The 25,838-nt window shown below is 38.7% G+C and overlaps 1 protein-coding gene across 2 annotated transcripts in view; it reads left to right on the forward strand.

Annotated features, from left to right (window-relative positions):
• The window catches only part of pacrg (PARK2 co-regulated), a 165,069-nt gene that overhangs the window by 69,815 nt on the left and 69,416 nt on the right, over nt 1-25,838 (forward strand). For both annotated transcript variants that reach the window (XM_078940477.1, XM_004082184.4), the window contains exons 3-4: nt 10,130-10,301; nt 19,236-19,382. In XM_078940477.1, coding sequence (XP_078796603.1) covers nt 10,130-10,301; nt 19,236-19,382 — 319 coding nt within the window. The remainder of the gene's footprint in view (nt 1-10,129; nt 10,302-19,235; nt 19,383-25,838) is intronic.

Raw genomic sequence — 25,838 nt, forward strand, 5'->3', positions numbered from 1 at the left:
AATGGCTGACTACAGATTAGAGACAGTGATTTTGGGGCTGATTGGAGGGGAAATGCTGATTACACCTCCCTCTCCTTTCTCTCCAACTTGATTACGCTCTGCCTGTGTGTTGTCAGGCTCGGCTGCTGAGCTGTAATCACTGCAAGCTAAGAGCGGACGCTGTGGCTCCTGATTAGACAAGACACAGACACAATCACAGTGAACTGGCTGTATCAGACTTTACGCCCATTGCTCTTTTAACGGTCATTTCCAACGCTCAGGCTTTGACTCTGTCAGAGCACGCCAACTGCTATTTACAGTCAGATTTAAAGTCAGTTTTTGCCAAATTAAAGACAAACATCTTTTGATCTAGCGCTCCGTGTGGTCTTTTGTTATGATTATGCCATTTTCTGACAAAATAAAAAAAAAACTATCATTTTTTAGGATATAGTTTCAGCAGAGCAGTAGTAGTTTATCAGAAATCCGCCTTTAAGTTGGGGTGGAACTGTCAGCGCGAAATAAGTCAGCCCCATTTCCCATCATCCCTTTGTTTACACTCTCTCCCACTAGCTGAAGGCGGATTTACACTGATCCAGCTCCGTTGCGATGCGTTAACAAAATAAAAAGAACTGTTTATTGATCAGTTCTGTTCTCCGTCCCTCCACAACACAACGTAAGGTTCACGCAGGAGTTCTATTTCCAGTGCACTGGTCCGTCAATGTCGCAGCAAATAGCCTGTGAAACATGAAACATGTCTGGGTTTCAAACCAAAAACTTCCTTTGTACTTTCAAAATAAAAATTTATCAAATTCCATTTTATTTGTACGGTGACAGGCCCATGCGATAACGCAAGTTTTTAGCTTTTTTTCTTATTGTTTAGGAAAAGTTTCAATAATACAACATTCATCATTTCAAATAAACTTTTCTTTGGAAATACAACTGGATAGGAATATAGCAGGAAACAGGGAAAAAAGAATGCATTAAAAGAACAAGGTTGCACAAGAAAATAGAAATATGTGTCATAAAATTTCACAGCGATATCATAAATTAGCATAGCAAATAACTGATGGTTGTGAGACAGACTCCCCACACAAACAATGGAGATGCACCGCAGATGGATCAGTGTAAATTGAGGGTTACAGTCCCCATCCTAACATCACCGGTGCAACAAAAATGCCAAGCAATATTGGAACTATCCAGCTGTACAGTTTTGAGCCAGATGCCAAATCTGATGGGGGAAACAGTGACATACATGGATCTAGTCGTCTACAAGCAAATGCATGAGAATGGAGTGGAGCAGGGAACTTCCAGATCACACCCATGAGCTTTTTCCAACGACATTTTTTTGTGCACTCCTGATTCACAATAATTTGCACTAAGCTCAAAGATGCAATTTTGAGCTTAGTTTTCTACATATGGTCCTCCATCATTAGAAAAATGCAACAAGATGTTGAAAGCACAATTTTCATTAGAGTGAGTCTTAAAGAAATCCCATTCCTCTATCATTCTCGCCTATGTCCATCACAGAAGCTCAAGGTCCCAAGCCGTGGCCCAAACACTTTAACACCCACATTCATGGTGAGCAGAGTCCTGGTCTGAGCTTTATTTAGCAGTCTCACCGTAAAACTGGAGCAAGTTTCCCGCAGTTTTTTCTGGACTCCTATCGTCTGCATTACGTCACTCTATCTTTACTTTGACAGGTTCCATCACTCTCTGCTTAGCTTTTCTCAGTCACCATATGGGCAGCCCTGTACTTATGTACAATATATTTTTAACTTTTTGTTGACTTGGCAGACACAGTAGCAATTGCAAGAGTTTAACAGCTCAAATTTACCAACTTTTCAATGTTTGGAATGCATGCAGCAAATTAATGGTTTCTGCTTTCTTTTGTGTTTAAAATCATTTTTCATGCTTCTTTAGTCCAGCAAGATAAAAGACCAGACAATACTTATAAATGGATTTTGTGCTTTTCCATGAACGGAACAGGTTTCACTTACTTTTTTTTTTTTTTTTTAACATATTTTTGCAGTGTGTCAACTTCAACCGTCTCCCCACAGATCACTTCTTTAAGTTTTTCACCCCACGTGAGCCACTTTAATAGCATCCTTCTGCCTTTAATCCTTAACACGCCGGTTGAGGCGGCTGGCATGCCGTGTACCTAAATAAACGTGTTTTCATCTCAGCATGTAGATGCATGTGCGCATGGTGTTTTCGGCGTGTGAGAGTCGGCTTGAATAAAATTTATAACTCCGTCCTGGTCTTGAGTTACCTTTGAAGCCACAAAATTGTTTCATTCTGCATGTGTTATGTACCATTTCAATTGACACCATGCACTCTGCTACTAGTGCTTTGGATTGAGCATAGCTGCATGCTTGTTAGATGGAAACAGCTGTCAGAGCTGATAGCGAGAGTGACTCACTCCTCTTCCCCCCAGTTTTCATTTGCCTACTCCAGTTCTGCTCTTCTCCCTGTGACCTCCAAAAAAAAGTCCAAATATTTTTCGTTTCCTGCCTTTTTACCCTCCAATCTCATATTCACAGGTAGTCCACACAGCATGGTGGCAGATTTGTATCAAAGGCGGTCTGTGCACCTGTGCCACAGTTGGAAGCTATGTGTGTATGAACAAAAATATGAGTTTGTTCTGTCTTCAGTGTGCTAACAGTTAATTGAACAACTCCCCAATTTCTGCTGCATAATTCTATCCAAAAAGACAAAGGAAATCTGGGTTTGAGGACTTTTACAGTGTTCTAAGTCCATTCACATCAGTCAGGAGTTTGGTTTAATGTCCTCTAAGGACATAGGATTTTAAATTTAGCACAAGTATTTACACAAACATGATTTTGAACTAAAACCGAATTTATGGTGCCGCTCACCTCATGATAATAAAGTACAGAATTGTAACGCAAAAACTAAATGTTGAGTTTACTTGCTGGACATCTTTACATTTTATTTTACCAACCATCTTTACATGAAATAATTTTATTTTGTAGCATTAATAACTGTTTGCTCATCAGAAAAAAATGTAAAAGTGTTCATTTGGCAACAGTTGTTAAAGATAATTTTTTGTTATCGGCTTACTGAGTTGGACGTCATTTAATTTACAGAAAAAACTATATAGAAAACACTAACACAAAATGAGTAGTAACACATGTTGTTTGACTGGAATACTTGTACTTGGTTCAAGTCTGAATTATACATGTATATATATTATATAGGATAACTAATGTTAACAGGATTCCATGACCTCATTAACTAACACCACTTCCATTCTTTAATTTACAAAAGTTTGCTTCCTAAATCAAAAATAAATGCAACAATAAACCAATTAATCATTGTTTTTGTTTGTTTAAAAGGCCATTAGTGAATCCATAGTAAAAGGAAAAATGGCTCTTAAAGAGGTTATTGCAGCTCCTTGGTGAAATTGAACGCCTGCATTTATTCTTTGTTTTGTAATGTTCTCTAACCGGAACCCCTCTGTCTCAGTAAATCAGTGTCATCCAACATTTCAGTTGTTTTACGATGCTTCTCCGTTCACTCTCTTTTTTTTCTTTTTTTTTTTTTTTTTTACTAAAACAGCTTAAATATTTGTTTTTATTTAGTATTTTTGAAGGTTAAAGTCCTCAACAAAAATGTTTATTTATTTATTTTTTCTGATAATGAGTATTTGAATAAAATGCAAAAATATTGCAATTGAATCCGTTCATGTAGTGTCTTTAAAAATAGCCTTGTTCAGCTACATTTCTTTTATGGCACATTAGGAATAGTCGTAAACACTTATTTATTTTTAAAACAAAGAATGCTTAAGGCAGACAGCCAGTACAATTTGGCATCAGAGAAAAACCTAATAAAAATCCTGGTTGAATTTGTAAATAAAAGTTGATCAATCTATGTAATTTACGAAGACATTTATATAACAACTGCTGCTTTGTGCTAGAATGATACATCTGATTCCTTAATACCACCTTAAAAATGAATACTATAAATATAACTTCTCATACTGGACTCTTGATGTTCTTTTTTTAATTCATCCATCCATGATTGTTTCACATATTTCTGAACTAAACAAAATATGTGGGGATGTAAAAAATGAGTTTTAATTTTGTAAAAAACTAAAGCGTTGATTGCTTAAGTTACAACAAGAAACATATAGCAGAAATGATAAATTAGCCTTCATAAGTTTTTCCCAACTTGAAGAAGAGGAAACTGAGAAGTCACTGCTGTGACCACACTAACCCAGGAGACTAACCCAAGTTCCTTATATTGAACTGAAAAGGTCATCTCATTTCTGCAAACCACATTTGACGGTCACCACTGCTTTTACCTTGGGAGTAAGCTGAAACAAAGAAGAAAACAACGTGCAAATAAACCTAAAATGCACACAAACACACATGCAAACCTGTCACTTGGAAGCAGTATCTTACCCTGATGCATGTATTCAGTGTGATTTTTCTTTCCTACCATTTTTAACATGAATGACTCACACATTCTGGCAAACTAGTCCAATTTTGCATACTAAATAATAAGACTTGTGTTTTTTTTATGCAGATTAATAATCATCCCGCTGATGTATCCATATTCACACAGCCCATATAAAATCAAATCCTGGTATTTCTGTGAGTAAAGTGGCAAGCTGCTGTTTGGGCTCTGCCGGGTCTCTTGTGCCTGTCAGGGACCTTTGAGGCTGTTGTGTAATGAGGGTTGGCTTCCCTCACACTCTCCGGCCTGGTGTTCCTCCGTTGCTTTGTGTCTGGAGTTGCAGCACTGACCAAAGGAGACATGTAAGTCTGAGTCTCGAGGCGACCCAGACACACAGCAGAATGTACGATACCTGCATGGGTTTCGCGGGTTTCAAAACATTGTTGAAGTTTCCTTCTTTTTTTTTTTTTTCATCTCTTTTAGTCATTGTTGGGAAGCTTCAGATATAGAAATACAGGTTGTTTGTAGACTGGGTGAAGCTGTTGCATTCTTCACCTAAAGCAGCTGTTATTACCAATTCTCATTGTTCTAACGTTTTCTCCTTAGAACATGGAACCCGGCAGGGTTGTCCCCTGAGTCCTCTCTTGTTTGCGCTGGCTATCGAACCCTTTGCAGACCGCATCAGAACTTTTTTAAGTATAAAGGTATTCCTCATCGATGGTACAGAACATAAAATCTAACTATATGCCGATGATGTCTTACTGTATCTAGTCGAAACAGACAGTACCATCCAACACTTACTTAACCTTTTGAAAAAGTTTGGCCATATCTCAGGTTTTAAAGTAAACTCATCAAAGTAAGAAGCTATGCCTATTGGCACCATGACTGGATCTTGTCCCCCTACGGGGTTTCCCTTCCATTGGTCCCCTAAAAAAAATAACCTATTTCGGAATAAAAGTGAGCCTCTCTCCTAAAAAATTGCTCTAATTGAATCTAAAACCAACAATTACACGTATTAGGGAGAACTTAGAAGGGTTAAAAAGTCTACTCGTTTCCTGGCTAGGAAGGATAAGTGTGTTAAAAAGGAATATACTCCCTAGACTCATGTATCCATTACAGGTGCTGCCAAACTCAATTCCAAATAGCTGGTTCTCTTATTTGGATAAAATATTTACACATTATCTTTGGCAGGGGAACAAAGTAAGAATGAAACTGAGCAAATCACAGAGAAGTAAAGATCAAGTGGGTCTAGCTGTCCCAAATGTCCGTTTCTACTACTGGGCTATACAAATGCGATATCTACATGAATGGGTGAATCCCACTGTCTCAAATACATGGATTAATATGGAATCTAGTAACTGTGGAATTCTAACTTTAAAGTATTGTCCCTTCATATGTTACAATAAGGTTAAATCAGAAGTACAAAACAACTTTACTGTCTTCAACAATTTGAATACATGGTACAAAGTGTTACTTTTCTTTAAACTAAAAGAACACTTTTCTATATTAGCCCCCACATATAGGAACCCAGATTTCATCCCATCATGTCACGACATTTCAAACTCTGGCATGAAAAAGGCTTGGACCAGCTTGCCAAACTCTATGGTGGAAATGCATTGGAATCCTTTGAAGCCTTAAAGAATAGATAGTCTCTGCCCTCGTCGCACTTTTTCCGGTACTTGCAGATCAGATATTACATACCCAGAACAAAACACCCCCCCAACCTAACATTTTTAGAACACATTCTTACACAACCCCAACCTACAAGACTTATCTCCCACATTTATGGAAACTTTTCTTCAAACATTACCCATTCTACAGATTACCTCAAAAGACAGTGGCAGACTGACTTAGGAGAAAAAATAAGTGACAATGAGTGGACCCACCTGATAGAGAACACGCTAAACTCGTAAATTCAAAATCACATAGAGAAACACAAGTACATTGTTGAGGAGCAAGCAGGGCTTAGACTCTCCCTACTGATGCAAGTGTAACAGTGAAATAGGTACATATGCACACATGCTGTGGAAATGTAGTAGGATACAAAAATACTGGATTGAAATAAAAAAAAGGAAGTGAAAATACTGTTGGGATATAGTGTGGAATTCTCAACCTTTCAGTGTGTTCTTGGCACTAAAGTGAATGGCACTAGGTACAAACACAACGCCAAGCTAATTGAAATTCTTCTGTTTGTAGCAAGAAAAACTATTCTGAAATTCTGGATTTCCAAGGACATTCCGACCATAGAGGACTAGTACACATATAGGTTTTGAAGATTCTCCCTCTGGAAAGACTAAAAGACTAACGCATACCTTTCATGACAACATTGAGGAGTTCAAAAAAGACTGGCGACCAGTTCTGGATAAGACTAATCTTTCTTTGGATTGAACTTAGTTCTGGTGAAATGCGAAAAAACCTGTACTAGACTTTTGTCGCTGGTGATGGTTTATTTGTTTATTTAGTTTTAACCTGGTACCTGTTTCTGTAATGTTGTGATGTTAAAAAGAAAATATGGGTTTGTAAACATCTTGATGTTCTATTTTTCATGATTGACTATGTTTTCACTACCCAAATAAAAAAAAAAAATATATATATATATATAGGTTGTCATGCAGCCTTATACAAGTGCAGGTTAAAAACACATGGCTAGCAGCTAACAGGAGAATTAACAATAGTTGTGCAACAAAAGATGTTGAGAAATAATGTAGCTCTCCAGCCATACAGTTTTAAGGTTTTAAATGCCAGCTTAGATGAAGAAAACAAAGACGTACATGGATATTTGTCTGCAAGTGAATGCATCAGAATAGAGTGGAGCAGGGAGCTTGTGGAGTCCATTATCTACATCACAGATAAAATTGTTTTCCAGCAACATTTTTCGTCCTAATTTACAATGATTTTAAATAAAAAAACAAATAGTCAAAATTCTCTTTTAAGCTTAATTTTCCATAAATATTTCCTTCATTATCAGAAAAATGTCATAAGAACATGTTAAAAACACTATTTTAATTGAAGTGGGTCCTTTTAATAAAACATTTACGAAAACACATTGCAGGATAAAGTAAAATGTTGGCGTCTGAATCTGCTAAAGTCTTTATTGTGTGTGACAGTGCTATGTTTTAAACGTGCAAATCTGTTTGAACGTGCTCCAAGAAAACGTGTTTTCTTGCAAGGAGCTGCCCAGGGCTAATTGCTGCTACTGGGCTGATTGTCTTTCTGTGCTACGCTGTCATTGACTCCATGGACTACAGGAGGATTCCCACAGGCACCCAAAGACAAACAAAACTGGGCGGACAATCAATAACGGATGCAGGAGCCACAGCTCAGCACAGCTGCTGATTAGCATTCTCTGGAAAAGCATGTGTGTGAGAGTAGGTGTGTGTGTGTGTGAAGGTGAGTCTGTAAGGCACTTAGTGCTAAAATACGCCCTTTATAGGATTTTGAAGATTAAGGTTCAGTCACTGCCCCAAGTAATTACTTGTCAACATTCTTGGTATACATTATTTGTGGAATCATCAATGTTTAAGTATAAAATAAAATAAGTATACCACTAAAACACATGAGCATGATTTTACTTTGAATCTTTTTTCTGAAAATATTCCTAAAAATAATATAACCAGACAAGGAGCAAATGTGTGGTCTTTAACCAGTACCGTACATAAATAAAACATTTAGGATTTGTGTCGTTAGAAAACCGTACAGGTTGCGATTTAAGATAAATAAAGCACAGTATCTGAACTTTGAATAAAACTAATTGCTAAAGCCAAAACAACATACAGTTTAAGAAGTTCTTCATTTTCAGTTCAAAAAGATCTAACAAAAAGAAGCAATCTGCTGTTTCCTCATCAAAAAAAAGTGTGGAAATATCTGAATTAAAACCTGTTTTCTTACTATTGCAGTACAGCACAAAGGCAGCATGAAATTAAAAAAATGCCTTAGCATTCTATCAAATGACATTCCTGGAATTTCGGATTGTGGTTTTCTTCTCTTACAGATTGACACTTATCTCAGGTGAATGTGCGTTTTGAGATAACATCCGTGTAGGCTTTAAAATATTTAAACAGGACCTGTAAGTTTAGCCATTTCATACATTTACTTTTAAAACTTTGTTTTGTATTATGTTAAAGTTATGTATATGCATTTAAGTTTCAAAATATACGTAGTTTCTTCAACAAAACTCCCACTTTGACAAGAAGAAGCCACGATAATGCAGACCAAACAGGTCTTTGTTGTCCCTCCAAATTTATTCATGGGTAAAGTTCTTATTTTTTTAATTATATTTTATGCCATTAATAATAAATAAATTACTAATAAATATTTATAGCAAGTGCCGGTGGGGAAACTTTACACATTGTTTTGAACACATTTTGTATTCCTTGTTTCTGCATTGGCAGTTTGCAGCATCATGCCATCGACTGCCACTGGCTGTCACGCAGTGCAGTGCTGTGGTGCCCTTTTGTCTTTTGTCACCCTTTCCGCCTCTTCTTTCCCTCTCAACTCGTCTCTGAGCTTGTGTTTGCTATTGTCCTCATCTCCAATCAACCTGACTCACAATGACGATCTTGACCAAGTGCACAGAAAGGTCAAGGTTAGACAGCAAATTGCCTCAAAGCAATCAGCCTTGTCTGTGCGCTGTAACAGCGAGAGCTCTGGCTGTTTCGCCATCTTGCCCCCTCTTCTTCTCTTTCTCTCCATCTGCAGTCCCTCTTCCCCGTTGATGCGGTGTTTACCCGGGGGATTTGACGTGTGTCAGGGAGGATTGGCAGCAGGAATGGAGGGAGGGTCAGCCCCGCTTTGAAGTCTCAGCTCTGCCAGACGAGAACTAGGAACTTTTAAAGCACACGGTGTCACTGCCTCTGCGACATTTTAGCACAGAGCAGCGTGACCCGACAGCAAGCTCGTCTGCATTTGGATACATAAATATACATGAGAATATCCCACTGCATGTGTCTCCTTGTGGTTTTGAACTGTCCTCCAGGACTACTGTGGGTTGGGACTTCCGTTCATTGAAGTAAAAAACCAGATGTACCTTCAGTCTCTTTGCATTTGGATCAACAATAATGTCATCTGAGTGTATTTTAGCTGCTGATAGTCCAGATATAAATATACCAGCAGTAACTGGATCTGGTGTCTAAATCCTGGGTGAGCTGTGCAAATGTTCAGAACACGCATATTCAGTGGGTCAAGGCAAGTCTCTTTTGGATCAGCTCTGCGTGCCTGTCCTGCGTCCTTCAAGGACTTTCCTTTGATGGGTTTTGACACAGTCCTCGCTGTAATGTATTCCTCTGTATATCCCTCCCCAGCCAACAAACATCAAAGGCTCCTTGTGCTCAATCATTGGATGAATGTCTTCATCCACCACCTGATTTGGTTGCGTGCAGCTTTGTGTCTGTCCTGTAAATGGTGTAAACAGGTGTTAAACATGTCAGCCCACAAGATGCCACATGCCACTGTGTCATGATCCCCCAAACAGCTGTGAAACGCCTCTATTGTGAGTGAGGGGGTGTTTATTGTACGGGTTTGAAATAGTTACATGAGGGCATGAGTCGAAGAATCTGTTCAAATCCAAGGACAAAGACAGAAGGACCCAGCAAAGAATAGGAATTGAATTGAATTAAAATAAATAGAGACGTTTATTTAAAACAGTAATTGAAAGATATCCAACCTCTGACCCACTTCTTTAAAACTTTTGGTTTTGCTGCCCAATGTTTCCTCACAAACACCTTCTTGTCTACAGGTGGACATTGAAAGAATCGACTACCACCACTACCTTCCCCTGTTCTTTGAGGGTTTGAGAGAGACCGCCTATCCATATGAGACTCTGGCTTGTCAGGGGGCATATGACATGTTGGACCACGGAGGTCAAAAGATCCTACCTGTGATTCCTCTCCTTGTGCAACCAATCAGGGGTAAGTCTAACACCTTAGTCTCAGCTGCCTTTATGAGTGGATATGGGCAAAGGAGAAGAGGGCAATCTGGTTTTAGGTGTTGAAATATCAAGCTCATTGAGGTAGTAGAGCAAAAATGTTCACGCACATTTTTTTCCTCTGCAAGCAGCAGGAAACGGGTCGTTGCAAACACTTACACAACACGTAAAGCTGAAGTAGGTGGGATGCAGGAACGTCGTACAGATTTTTACATTTTTAACCCCCCAAACACTGTGCAGGGAGTTTTTTGTACTTTTCAAGTAATAAGTGCACTCCCATTTTAGAAATAAGAAACTTAGACAATCAGGCTGTCAAACTATATAATCCAACACCACATAAATGCAGTATTTCTCTAAATTTGTGTTTTTACCCTGAGGGACATCGATCCCTTGGTGCGACTGGTACTTAGATGTTGAATTTCAGATTCCAACTCATTGCTTTCTCTGGGATTACCAAAACACTCCACGCATCTGCTCCTGTTATGGCCCTTTTGTCAAATTTTAGACCTCTTTGTTGCCCACGAGACATTAAAGTTTGCCCACCCCTGGACTAAAGCGTCGCCCTAAACCCTTCGCACCTGGGTCAACCGTCCCACACGAGTACATGTGACAAAGGCCTAGGCAGCCTTCACCCTTCATATTCTACCATCCTTAAAGTACAATTTAGGGTTTCAATTCATAGGTATTTCCATTCCACAAACAAATTGTATTTCTACTCCAGAAATACCATATTTAGAGTATCTTAGATAACATCTTTTAAAGTTTGAATAGACGACAGAATAAGATATAAAATCATATTAATACATTAAAACTTTAAATAACTATTCATTTGGCTTTTTTTTTTAAATATAATGTGCTTTAAGTTCTTTCCCTATTGTGGATGGATGTCCTAATTTAGTTTTACAGATGAACAGTTCCTAATATTATTTTAGACCTATAGAGGGAGCGTCCTTGTTTGTGCTTTTGCCCACACAGGCCGTCTCTAAAAGCATGGCTGGTAACCTGCCATAAATGCCGTGACATGCTACACTTAACCATGTCGTCAGGCTGTGCTTCTTCACGTTTCCGCTATGACATGTCTTCACTCACAGACGCACACACAAGTTGGCAGGCAGAGGTAGGCAGAAAGGTCAAATCTGAGGGCGAGGAGAGGGGACTTCAAAAATAGAAATCACAGTTTAGAGACGTGAAGGCGATAATGGTTCCATGTGCCGAGGATCTAAGTACAGAGAGGTTGCAGGAATCCAAAGTCAGGCTTTTGTTGGAAATTCTCAACACACGTGCACGTGCGTGCGCCAAGCTGTGCAAACCGTCTTTTGTTTGGCGCCACTGCAAAGTGGAGTGTCAGTTTCAAAGTGTGAGCTTTTAAGTGGCGCCCAGCGTGCCTGCAGTAGTGTTCATGTCATGGACAGTTGGCCACTGGTACGCAAGTGTGTGTGAAGGGAGAGTGTGTGTGAAGGGAGAGTGTGTGTGCATGGGTTACTGGGATATTTGTGGAGGTAGAGGGGTGTGACAGCCAACAAGGCAGTGGTGTGGAGACACAGTCAAAACATCTAACCCTGGCACTGAGTGATACAGAACAGTTTAGTGTATCTGAAGTCCGTCCCTCACATTGTTTCCAACTACACAAACAAGTGATAATTTTGTAAAAAAAACAAAATTAAAGCTCAAAGCTGCTTTTTTGCAGTTAATTAAATTGTCAAAAAGATTGATTTTGTTCTTAAGCAATCCGTTTTAAGAAATAATCTACTGTAGTTTCCGGATTACTTAACCCTGCGGTTTATTCTATGATGCGGCTAATTTATGCATTTATTTACTTTTTTTATGCATTTTTTCTAACGGCCGCTAGAGGCGCTCGAGCAGAAAGGGTAAGAGTGAGACCGGGGGAATAGGAAGACACAGGTTTAATGCAAATTCCTGCTTTGTGAATGAATAGCACAAACAGACGCTCATCATAGAAAATGCAAGAAGAAATGGAGATGACACAGGTTTCAAGTTAAAAGCAATCGTTAAAAGCAGTGTGAAACAATCCACCATCACCAACGGGTTTGGAAAAGCTGGTCTACTGCGTGACGGAGAGGACAGCGCAAGCTCAGGAGAGAATTTGCCTCAGAGTGACACTGACAACAAAGTAGAGACTGAGAGGGTGGGGCGAAGAATATCTGACGCTATTCCAATCACTGAGGAAGACTTCTATGGTTTCAATGCACAGGAGGAAGATGAATCAGGTGCGCTCTATAGTCCGGAATTAAACGGTAATTGATATTAGTTTGAATATTGCGTTACGAAAGTCTAAAATGTGATCCTTGGGTGTTAAGTTTGGTTGTTTTATTGAGCGTAGAGCCTTTACCAATGTTTCCTTAAAAATAAATGATTGGAAATAAATAATAGTTGCTTTTAAGTTAGCATTGGCTTAAAATGGCTCTAAGATCATAAAAAAGACATTTGATACATAAATTTAGAGTGCTGTAAAAGTCTGTACAGTGCATCATTAGCCTGAACCGGAAGTCCTGATTTTTTTTTTTTTTTTTGTTGAAGCAGACTCATTTAACTGATGACAGTTTGGCGATGTTGGTTTTACCTGTTTTAAGCTTTAAACCTTTAACACCACAGATTTCTCTGTGTAAACTACTATGCTCTTTGACATACCATAACTTACGCGATCGACATGAATCAGCTAATTTGCAGAGAGAAGCAGCTTTTCACGGATATGAGACGCATCACTAATAGGAAGTGTTGCATACCGGCTTTTCTCTGCAACAGAATAAGCTGATTCACGTTAATCGCGTTGAAGGTTGAAAAGTTATGATAGGAAGGTAAACGCTGGAGCTAAAGCTCTGGATTGACAGTTTTACAAATCCGAACACTTGTTAAAAGCAATTTTGAAAGGGGATAGAATTGTTACATTTTTCTTGCACACTAAACCGTTTATTCAAATGACAAAGCTTTAATAAAAGGTGTTACAATTCTGAAATCTTGTCAAATTTCCACTTCTGGCTATTGATGTCTGGGCGCTATCCTGTCCCAAGCCAGTTCCCCCTCGTCAAAGCTGTTGTCTGTCTCTAAATTGTGATTTCTTCTAGGAAGTAGGCAAGATCTGACCAAAATAAAAATAAAAAGCACAAATAAGAAAACAGATGGTCCGGCAACCGGGTATTTATAAGAATCTATACCTCCGAACTGTTCAGTGTTTATCAATCAGATATACAGACTTTTTGTGATTTTTCAGACTCATGCCACAGGCTTTTTAGTGCTTTTTATGATGCATAGCACTGACACCCTTTTTTCTTTTCTCTTTTGCTCGTCTGCCGACATTCATACTCAAATAAAGCGCAGCAGAGGGAATTTACATGGGATCCAAGGCTTTTGTTCCCAAGTGAACCACAGTCTGTTTGTTTAATCTGCATCAGAGCCCTGATGACCTTTCACCCTTTTCCAAATAAAGCAGACTATTTGAGGAAATGGACTCTGTTGCAAACCAAACCTTTCAGTGCAAATGTCTTTGAAATTTCACTAGTGGCACCAACGAATGTCTAAAGCCTTTCATTCCCATAGTATAATTCTGATGGTTTGGTATGAAGTATACCTGTACTAAACTGTACTAATGCATTCAAAGCAATGAGAAGTGGTTTGACAAATGAAACATTCCAGTTTGGTAGTAAACGTTTAACTGATGCAGAAACAACAGCATCTGACACAGGTAACCTGTACTAAAATAAATAACCCTTTGACAATACTCTACATACATTCAGCATCATAAAAATGTTTAGAAAGACACTGTTTTATTTTACATCTCATGTAAAGAATGAAACGTCTATACAGACATGTTGGTATCAGTTTGGAAATCTGACTAAAATAAATCCCTCATTGAATGCTGCAAAAGGTTGCATTGAAGTCAATGTACTGTTATTAAAAACCCTGCAGCTGAACTAAGATCTCCAAATGTGTTTGTCCACATCAGGTATTGGTACTTAAATGTTTTTCCTCTTTCAAGTTCTACAAAACTTCAAACTTCACAGAAAATGCCTTTCCCAAACAGGACTTTATTTTAGTACTTTCAACATCATTGGTCATTTGCATTAGAGTGGCCAGACTAAAGGTGACGGTTAAGCCCCTCATAAAAAACACACACACACACTTCTGCCTGATAATGGAATTTTAAATGGCCTGCTCCTTATTAACTTTTTAGTTTATTAAAAATCTGTCCTGTTTCACCATCCACAAGGCAAAGCTGCTAGTCCGTGTCACTGTTGCAGATTAATTACTTTTCTGTGGCAAAGGAAAGAAGAATGGATGGTGGAATGAGGAAGAAAGTAAAATGCTGTTCGGTTTAAAAATGGCAAGATATATATTTTTCTCCTGTGGTGTTAATACATCTTCAGTTTGGCTGGCAGGCTCTTATCTGCAAAGCGAATGAGGCATGTTGGGCCCTGGTGAATTTTGATGATGACTGCAGGTCACCCAATCAGAATGCACAATGAAGACACTCTGACGCCCTGTCTTTAGTAAGCTGCAAGCCATTCTCTTGTTGTGTGCACAAAGTTTAACTATTGCTCAAAGGGAAACTAAGTTTTATCTAAAAAACAGTTTTTTCAAAAAAATTATTTCTTAAGATTAAGAAGAATCGGTAAAGATTTAATATATTATATCTTGAGAAATTCTAGCATCTGACAAACAAATATTCTATCAATTTTGTTTTTTATATTCACATTTCACAAGAAGCTGACTACTTGATTTGTGATGTGTTGTCATGGTAACAGCTACTAAGCTTACATTGACCTTGCTCTGCTACAGCTGGTGAATGGGAACTAACCAGTGTTAGTTTTATTAGCTAAACACCATGTTTAGTTATATAAAGCATCATTTCAGAGGCAAAGTTTACGTCTTAGATGATGAAGCAAAAGTGAGTTTTAAATAATCAGAGTAGCAGTTTCCTGGATCACTTTTCTTACAAAGAATATCCACTATTAACTCTGATTATATTATGTGGATTAATAAACAATTTCTTTCAATGATTAATAGTGCAATTATTTTTAAACTCTGTATCAGGCAAAAAGTTAAGCAAGACAGTCAGACGGCCAACAAACTATTTAAAATGAAAGGTAATACTGGTGTTAATGGTAACATTTGATAGAGTTCCTGGTAGGTCCATCATGGAGCCATTTGCCACTTTTCTACTGTCCTGCTATTGTGATAAACTGTGGATAAACGTCTGTCCACCTGTGTTCCAAGTTTCTGTTGTTCTGGTTACCAACTGGTGTTTGGGCAAATAATAAAGAACATTCACTCAATGTGATCAGAACATTTTTTTCTAACATGTCCACCGTTATATATTGATGGACACCATGCAGCCAATCAGAACCCAGTATTTACCCAGACTTAGGTACAGTTGTAATTATCCCATGGTCCAGGTGTATACACTATTCGGATTGGCTACAGAGTGTGGATTAAAAAGTGATATACCACAGTGATATACCACACCTAAAAAGAAGTTCTGTTTGCTTTGTGTCAGACGATTGAGGCTTCCGCGTCATACGTTAATTTCTGATAATGCCTTGTCGGTCATTATCCCTTACCTAAATTAGCTTCTCCAGATGATTCCTTTTGCTTTTGTGTAGCGCTTTGGGACAACTTGGTTTTCTGCTGCTTAAACTTAAATAAACTGAATTGAAAAGTTGAATTAAAATGTTTAAATCGTTTTTTTTAAGTCCTAATATTTCGTTTTTCTTTTTTATTTTCTTTTGGCTACAGTACAAACATGGACTTAAAAAAAAGGTGAAATGTTACTAAAGTAGTGTTGCTCTGGGCTTTCAGCCTCCTTTAAACAGGGATGAGGATTCGGAGTCATGCCTGCACTGAGCCTCTGATGATTGAAATAACATTTGTTCTGCTTTGAACTAAAATGATACTTTCATTACAAGAAGATCCTCTGTTACGCCTCTGCCAGGGAACATCCTCTGATCTGAGACGTGTATTTAGACAGCGAGCGAGAACAATTTATTGTTAAACTTTGAAGTGTCACAATCCCTCTGACATTTCACAGGAAACATAGTACAAGGTCCCCCGTTGTTTTGTTTTTTTGTTCACTGAATATGAAACAGGTCAGAAATGAATAGATGATTGCTTTATTCAGATTTGTCCCAACGCATGTTTTAAAACCAGTATTAGTGCTACCCGGCCCTCAGCTGCCTTTTCCCTCACACTCTTATTACTTTTTCCTTTTTTTCAGCAAAGCGGGGAGCACCAATGAATAATTGAACAGTCCCACAGTCCAAATGTCACAGCAGGGAAAATTGTTTGTGTTGGATGGTAATTAGAATTTCATTGTTTGTTATGTAGGTTTGAAATTTCTGTCATTCCATATTCCGCCTTATCTGGGTGATGGCAGATATCCCTGCATTTCTCTGTCTGGGGACACAGTCGGGCAGAGATGGAGAGATGTCATCAGGCACAATGCATTTGCTCGTTCAGCATCGCCTCCTCTGCCGTGCACACTCTGACTCACGTGGATGATTGTCGCTGACGCAGACAAAGTCCTGCCACTAACGTGTCCTTCATTCCTGAATCAGTCAGTCATTAAGTATCAGCAATCTTCAGCTTTTTTGAGTAGTCCTTCAAACTTTCGATCTGGTTTTGTTTTTGTGACTCTTATATGGTTTTACCGAAGCTGTATTTGTTGTTGTCGTGTTCAAGCCTCCAAGTGCTCATGTCTGAGGCTGACACTGCATTTCATGTGTATTTGAGCTTCTGTGTCATGAATTCATCATTTTATCAATGAAAATTCTACTTTTTTCTGTGTGTAAAACAGAAGTTAGAAAAAATAATTTTAAAAAATGGAATAGAAATCTGAGAATTACTATATTTTTCATGAAAACCTTCCTAAACTGATTTTACTTTCTATTTGAATATTTTGTGGTAATGCCAAGCCTTAAATATAAGGATTTGGATCTTTTAATACATTCAATCCATAAATTATTTTACTTTACAAATGTTTGAGTCAGGGTGGCCGTGGTGCAGCGGTAGGGAGGTCGACCCATGATCGTAAGATTGCAGGTACGATTCCCGCCTTGCACGCCCATGAGTCGAAGTGTCCTTTGGCAAGACACTGAACCCCACCTTGCCTCTGGTGGTAGGATGGCGCCTGCGTTTGGCAGCGGAGCCGCCACCAGTGTGTGAATGTGTGAGTGAATGGGTCTGTGACTGTAAAGCGCTTTGTCCTTGTAGGAAGAAAGGCGCTATATAAGTATACGCCATTTACCAATTCATTTGCAAACAGAGGGAAATATTTATTGTACTACAGTACATGTTTGTGTTAGTTCCACGTTTGAGTGCAATAAAAACCTCATAAATCTTTCATGCACTTTTTCTGACAATCTACACTGTCTAATACAGATCTGCTAGCTAACAATGCATTTATAAACTTAATGTAAAACTCTGATAGCCCGAGTGAATCCAGAGCAAGTCATTAAATGGTGGCTTTATTCATTACAACAAAAAATAATCTCCTCAGCTGCAACAGTAGCAATTTATTAACGCTGTAAATTGTCTGCCTGCAGGTATAATTCTAGCAGAATTGCAAAGCCGTAGCTGAAGAGTCTTTTTTTAATCTGTTAACAGGCATTATACAGGCTTTAATATAATACTTTCATGTAAAAACAAAGACTTCTTGACACTTTTGTTTTGTCATTATGGATACAAATGAAAAGAAAAAAAGCATACTGTGACTGTTAAATTACTTTAGTCCAATTAGGATTATGACCAGGGTGTGAAGGAAGGGCTTACATGAAAGACTGTAAACAGGCGTAAAAAAAGGTCCCACAAAAATCAACAACAGTTATTAAAAGCAAAGTTTAAACAAAACAGAAGGGAAAACAATACATAAAAACTGAAAAAAGTAAGCAACATGAAACAAGTTTAAGAAGTAAACTGCAAAAATTTGCTCTAAGAGTTCAGAAGAAAACAAACAAAGAAACAAAAAAAAAACCTTTACAGCTTTGCAAGATTAAATAGGAATTGAATAATCAAAGTGCGTAACAATTCTTTAAAAAACACAAATTAAAATGAAATATAGTCCAACTATATTAACAAACTTTTTTCATATTGTGCCAGAAAGCTTTTTCAGTTGCCTAAATTTGTCCCCACATTGTAGTTTTTATGCATTCATGTCAAACAATTTTTACTTGCAAACTGTAAACAAAGATGTTGCTGCTTCCAAAGTAAAATGACCAAATGACAGCTGGTTACTAACACATGAAAAACATTTGGAGCTCATAGTATAGAAATAAAATCACGAAAAGGTGAATGATGCTGCTTCGTCAAAGGTTTACCTCCTGTGTGTTTAAAAAAAAAAAAGAAATAAAAACAAAGTTGTTGCTGTTGGGCTGTACCATGTTTTCACCTGTGTTTTGGACATTTCATGTTTTTTTTTTAATCCTTTCTCTTTGTCCAGATTCATCTCTCTTGATCTCTCTGGCCCTCCATCTCTCCGACCATTACTCCCTTTTGTTCTCTCTATCAGTGGGAGATGAAGTTAAGTGCAGCCTGTAGGCCAAATAGCCCAGTGATTGGCTCTCACTTACTCCTGCTTCCTCGGTGCTTTGGAAATCACTGATTGCAGACGAGCTTGTCTAAATCAAAGCCCTGCTATAAAAGAAATGCTTTTAAGAAAAAGGGAGCACGAGGAGGGTTAAGGTTTAGATGTATTTGTGAGTGCGTCTGCTAGCTCCTCTTTTAGCTACTATAAAACTACAGGTGCCAGACAAGCTCTGCATTTACTTTACCTTTTACTTCACAGTCAAGCAAGCTGTCATTTTAAGTTATAGGTTACCTCAAAAATTTCCTGCTGCTGACCTTTCTGATATATATATATATATATTTTATGAGCCTTGATTTCTGACCTTTACTGTTTATCTTTCAGAAGCCCTGAACACGAGGAACCATCGAGTCGTGTGCACCATGCTGAAGGTTCTGCAGCGTCTGGTGATGTCTGCAGACGGCGCGGGGGAAGCATTGGTGCCATACTACAGAAACATCCTCCCTATGTTTAACATCCTCAAGGACAAGAGTAAGAACCAGCCAAACCTTATCTTACATGTTGGGCTTCAGTAGGGTAGATGCTTTAATGTTAGTATTTTTTCACCTTAAAAAGGGTCTTGTTGAGAAATCTGCAAGACAGACAAGCTGTTTGTCTTTTACTGCTGTAAGTCAGGTTGTTCCATGCTATTGAAAAGATTTGTCCTTGACTTTTTCCAAAAGCCTGGGTGACACCAGTATCCGATGAGATTGGCATCTGATTGGCAGCTTGTTTGTGTCAATGTGCCGAGCGTAGCGTGACATGATCTGAGCGTACTGTGGGCAGAGCAGCACAACAATTGTAAGGCAGGAGATTGGAGAAAGGGACATTGTGAATCAATCATCAAAGCACAAGCCTTAACAGGGGAAAACACAAGGCTTTAGACTCTTGATCAATATCCAGTTTTAATCTCTTGAATTTGCCTACATTATCTGTTTTTATTTGCAGAGGTCAAAAAACAGCTGGAATGGAGCAGGAGGACAGATATTAAAAGCTTTCCTTTTTAGTGCATGTCCTCATGCAAATCTCTGTAAATTAGCTGTCACATCAATCCCCTTCGCACTCTTGATGAGTGAGTTTCTTCCCCACAGAGGAAGCTCAGAGAATCCCACCCAGGAGTGGTATTTTTTTAGCCTGCTATAGTTTCAGTGCCAGCCTGTCTACCTGCCCGCCTGCCTGCGCAATTGTCTGTCCTCCTCTGGCGGCCATTGATTAAACCCGAGCCAACCTTTCACCTGGCAGTCATCCCCACCATTGACCTCTCCCAGAGAGACTCGACTGGGCCAGCGAACGGTTCATGCAGCTGCCAAGGCACAGAACCCAAACTGCCAAACAAGGACAGAACTTCCTGCTCAGCAGTTCACAGCCATCCTCTGCAGTTTCACAACAGAGTTAGGCTGGAGCTGAAACAAGCCGCACATGAGCAAGTTCATGTTTTTATTTTAAAGTCACAGCAGCTGGATAACATTTTGAGCTTCAAATGCAGATTGATCTTGAGCATCTCTGCTTACAAATGAGTAAGGCTTGTTGTTCTCATATTTTTTCTCTAAGATCTCTTTGTCTTCTTATTTTTCCTTATATCAAAGTCTTCATTGAAGTCTGTCTCTTGAATAATAATTCTTTCATACAGCTCCAGGTCCATGGACTGTCTTAACTGAAGCCAGCGTGCTGCCTGCAAGCAGACAGGCCCATCATTGTGTTTAATACGAGGACACACAGAGGACTGTGCGGTGGCTTGTGGTAACATCTCCCTTTGGCTCTCCCACGCTGTAACCCACAGAGCTCGCATGGCATCCCTCTTATCGCAGGTGCCACAACGGGGCCACTGTCCTCTAAGTGCCAAGTGTGCGCGTCTGGATTTGCTCACATCTGTCATGAATAGATCCGTTGTGTCCCACATGCAGCTGCTGGCTTCAGCCTAACCTATTGTGCTTTTTTTTTTTTTTTTTTGGACAATTCTCCCTTTTTTATTGTTAATGCCAGTCTGCACATAGACGTCCATCATCGCGTGTGCACATTCTTAGCATCACTTAGCTAAAGCCCAACACCACACTGGAGTTCCTGTCTCTCCAGCTGTTGGAGCCATGAATCAAGGGCCTGACAGCCTCTGCTGCAAGGTCAGGGCTACAGTCAGACATCGCCAACATCCCATCACGGGACGGATCCTCCCCCGGTAGGGTTCACATGCTCGCACTGTGTTGCTCCCACTTAAAGGCAGGGTTTGCTACCTGTTAAAATGGTTTATACACACAAAAAAGCTGTTTTTTGTGTGTTTTATTTTAGGTCAGAGCCAAAGCGTTTCCAAAATGAGCCCCCTGAATGGCGTTTGGCCCAACGCTTTGACATGAACAAGATCCTGACCTCCATGTTCAGCCTTGCTGGCTTCTGAAGGCCTTTCTCTGTTGTTCAGAAGGATAACAAAAACATGGCTGTTTAACTCCTGGCTGCCACTCTTAGCCTACCAGTAATGCATCATTTTGAAGTGTACAATAATGAGCGATCGCATTGCATCACTGTCCTTGATGCACCGCTTTGTCTCCCGATTCAGCTGCCTTTGCTTTTGTTGGCTTTGTGCCTTTTGTGTACCAACCGCTCTTTGTGTTTGTGTGTGTGTCCTCACACGTTTATGAGAGACAGCTCTGAGGACGGCGTAGGAATGTCTTCAACACAATTTGCACGGCTCCGTTGTTTGCTTGCAGTGATGAATCTTATCCCTAATGAAATGCAACAACGCTCTTTAAAAAGGACAGATATGCTCCGTCATCCAGCAAATTCCTCATCTGAGCTCGAAGGAAAGAACTCATCTCTGTGTCATTTCAGGGATGAGACTCTGAGTTTGTGACATTTTGTAAGGCAGTAGCGTAAAACCTCCTCAGAAAATGGCCTGTTTGCGTGCAGGAAGGAAGTGATCACAGGCATTATCTAGTTGAACAGGTAACTACCAGCTGTCACTGACCCACATTAGTTTAGAGATGTTGGAATAAATCTGTCACTGTCTTTAGAAAATTCTGGTGGTCTAAGTTTTCACAAGTACTTGTATAATCTCACAATAAATTGCCTGTTATGAGCTCAACAAATTAAAACAATTCAAAATAAATAAAGATTTAAAGTGACAAAACGGAATCACAGGACCCAAAAGGAGCAATGACTGAGAGGGAATTGGCCTGATGAATTCAGAACCCTGGAAATCTCAAAACACTAAGAGGTGAAGAAAAAAACCCATCACAAACAGGAAACCAATAATGAAATATTAACAATATGGAGATTGGTATTAAATTGGTATTTTTATTAATGTTGTAATTATTATTTTAATAGTATTAAATTGGCAAAACTATCGTAAATTATGAATGCAGTCTTTCATAAACCAGAATGTTTTATAATCGGACTTAATAAACTGCACAAAAAGGGGAGAAAAAGGCAGACATTTGCTAAAGAGACTTACCGGAGCTCCTGATTTTTGCAAACTGGATCTTGGTCATGAAAAAGTCTGTTTCAAATCAATTAAAACTTTATTTATAAAAAGAAAAAACACTTCTCATGCCTTGCTCCACTCAAAGCGCTTTAACATTTAAAACAGAAAAAAACACTATATTACAATAAAACCAGACCCCCCCTTTACCCTTCTCACTGCCCTTTGTTAACACATAAGACACATGACCTAACACACAATGAATGCTTATAAAAGTAACTTCTAAAAGAAGATTTATAAGATTTATAAAAGATTTATTGAAAAAAAACATACAATTCAGATTAAGATTAAATTCACAAAATAAAATTAAATACATAGAATGATATGTATTAAAACTAACAGAATCAATAATCAGATAAAATCAACTAAAAGCGAAACTACAAAAGTTGGGTCTTGAGCCTCTTCTTAAAAACCTTTTACAGTCTCTGCGGCCCTGAGGCTGTTCCAGATAATGATAGAACGAAGCCTCACAATAAGTTTTTGCCCTCACCTTAAAGACAACCAAAAGTTTCACAACCCCAACAATGTAATTGCAGATGGTTTTACTGCTAGATTTGCTGTAAAACCATAATTTGTGGAAAAAAAGTTCCTTCCCCCTTCAGGTAGAGAATGAGTTATCCCCCCAGGTGGAGGCGTTGAAGTATTTGGGCGTTCACAAATGAGGTAAAGATGGAGCAACAGGCCACACAGTCTACAATAGTGGAGATTTTGTTCCCACCTGTTGTATTGAAGAGAGAGTCTGAATCAGTTGGTGACATTATTTTTAAATGTACCTCAGTCTGTATTAAGGATACAATTAGAAAAAATAAGATCCTTTTAAGAGTGACTAGAGTCTAATTTAGGATTGGGTAACTGAGTACCCTAGTGTAAAGCTCCAGGTGTCAGATCAATGACAACTGGAGCGATTATATCTCTTGACTGGACTGGGGATGCCTTGGTCACCTTTCAGAGGAGCTGGAAGAGATTTTGTGGTTTGGGATGTTGCTTTCTGAGTCAGATACCCAGACCAATGGCAAATAACGATTAGGACGAATGTGTAATAGATATGTTTAAATTTGCCAAAACTAATCAATAGCACAAAACCACTTTGTACTTTTTGATTTTTTTCAAAATCTAATTAGAACAATTGTTTTAATTTAAATATTAGTTTTAGTTTTTTTTTAGCTCTTTTACAACCCGGAATTAAGACGACTTGATCTCAGGGTCACCAGGTTTTGGTCCTTGTGGGTGCCGCCCATTTCATGACGTCAATCTAGAGTCGGCCTCGGCAGCGTGTCTGTGTCCCGCAGGCTTGGTTTTTTTGGGTTGGGAGGGGCTGGTGCTCAGGGCGCAGTTTTTTAGAGGAATACTCAGAAATGCGTGAATTTATTGAAATTCAGCTTTGGCGTCGTGTATAGTGAGGAATGAAGATTATAATAAACTTAAAAGCTCAAATAAATTGATTTTGCATGATACAGGCTGTTATTTTTTTTAGATTGTGTACTAAAGATCTTACAGCACTACTGTTCTATTATTCAGAAAAGAAAAAGAAAAAGCCAAAAAAAAGTTGTTAAAAATCATTTTTGTTATTTTATTCGTTTATTTGAACTCCATCAACACAAAGAGTTTTAAAATTGTGCCCAACTAAACTAAAGTTAGACAAGGACAACAACACAAGCAAGGCTTTGCCGTTTAATGAAGCTGCTGCTTCCACACGCTCTATGAACTACCATATAACTCTTTCACCGTTTACACAATTAACGGCATTGTAGCAGATTCTTACAGGGAAATGTACGTTAAGTATTGCAAAGTGGCACAAAGCTGCTTTAACGGCAAAAGAGCTACAGTGGTTCAAAGAATGTCAACTCTGGAGCTAAAGCTGTGGTGTTAAAGGGTCAACGACACAAACCACAAATACTTCTTTGATTCACACATCTGTGTATTAATTTACCCATCTGACAGTAAATAGACCTGCTCTGAAGCTAAATGAAACATAAACAAGGAATAAATGTAAATGAAAATATTCCTCATATCTGGGAATTTTTCAGTTAGATACAAGTCTGCCTCTTAAAAGTTCAAAAGATTTCTCTCAGTGTCTGTCATTTTGCAAAAGTTGTTTAATGACGTGAGACGGGTAATGTAGTCATAATAATTTAAAAGACAGAATACTTTCGGTAACAAAACCAGTTACGGTAATAGAGACCAAATCATTGGGAACACCAAAGCAACGGAATTACAGAAGACGTCAAGCTAAAAGAAATGTGTCAAATCAACATAAATCAGTACTCAAACAAGTACACAACCTTTGCTCCTGACACAAAAGCTCATGACAACAGCAAAGGTCCACATTGCAATGAGCTTCATGGTAAACATTGAACTGTTTACACTGATTTGCAACAATACTTTGAGTAAATTACAAATATCTAACACTGATATTGGTGTGGAGTTGTCATGGCTTCTGTAGCCTCTGCGTGGTTGAATATTATTGTAATGTTTGTCTGAAAAGCGGCCATGTCTTTTATTTTTCCCTACATTGTAGTTTGTTGTAGTGGCCTTGATAATTCCCCCTGCTTATCTTTGAGTTGTAAGCACTTAAACACCTATTCATCACTGTCGAGCACCCGTTCTCGTTCTCTCACACACACAGTCAGGAAATATATTGCTCACACACAGCAGTGATCAGATCAATTTGACCTCTTTTGTCTTCCAGCAAGGAATGTGGCCAAATATGATAAGGCAGGACCCATGTGCAGTCAGGCAGGCACACACACACACACACGATCACACACACACACACACACACACACACACATATGCTTAGAGGTTGTGATAGATGAGGCTCTCTGTCTTTTGTGTCTGGGCGACTTGTGAGGTTTTTGTGTTGCTGACAGTCATAGCTGGCCTCCCAGTTTGACACTCAAAGGAAAAAAACAATAACAGAATAAAAATATACACAAAAACAGCTCATGTTTGGCATGTTTATATACTCTGCAGATCAACGGCTGCTGACGGCTGATGTAAAATGGGGGTGAAGAAAGAACTGGGGTGCTTGACTAAAACCTACTTTTACTCTCTCAAACTGTTTGGTCTTGTGTATTTTTTTTACAGCTGAGCAAAGTGTCAAAGTGCATATTAGATGGAAACAGTAGTTTCATATTTCACAAAAAAATTGACAGTTTCTAGTTGTCCTGGAAGCAGTGGTCCTCACTGTCTTTTCTTTTATTTACAGTTTACATTTTAGAAACTAGATAGAAAGTGTCACATAAGTCTCGTACAACAGTGTTGCTACAGGGTTAAGGATGGCTATCAACAAATATGCAGGGGGCCGTATATTTTTGAATTTATCAAAAGAAATTTAAACGGACTTTGGACAAATCTGGGATCATAACAGGTGAATTTTACACCTGACACTCATGTCCTGCAGCTATAAATTAAAAATGAACAATTGAACATTGTACACAAATCTCAAACTTCAAATTGTAAGTCCTTGATGTCAAGTC

Source organism: Oryzias latipes, chromosome 22 (genome assembly GCF_053564925.1).
Source record: "Oryzias latipes strain Hd-rR chromosome 22, Olatipes_Hd-rR_3.1".
Taxonomy (NCBI): domain Eukaryota; kingdom Metazoa; phylum Chordata; class Actinopteri; order Beloniformes; family Adrianichthyidae; genus Oryzias; species Oryzias latipes.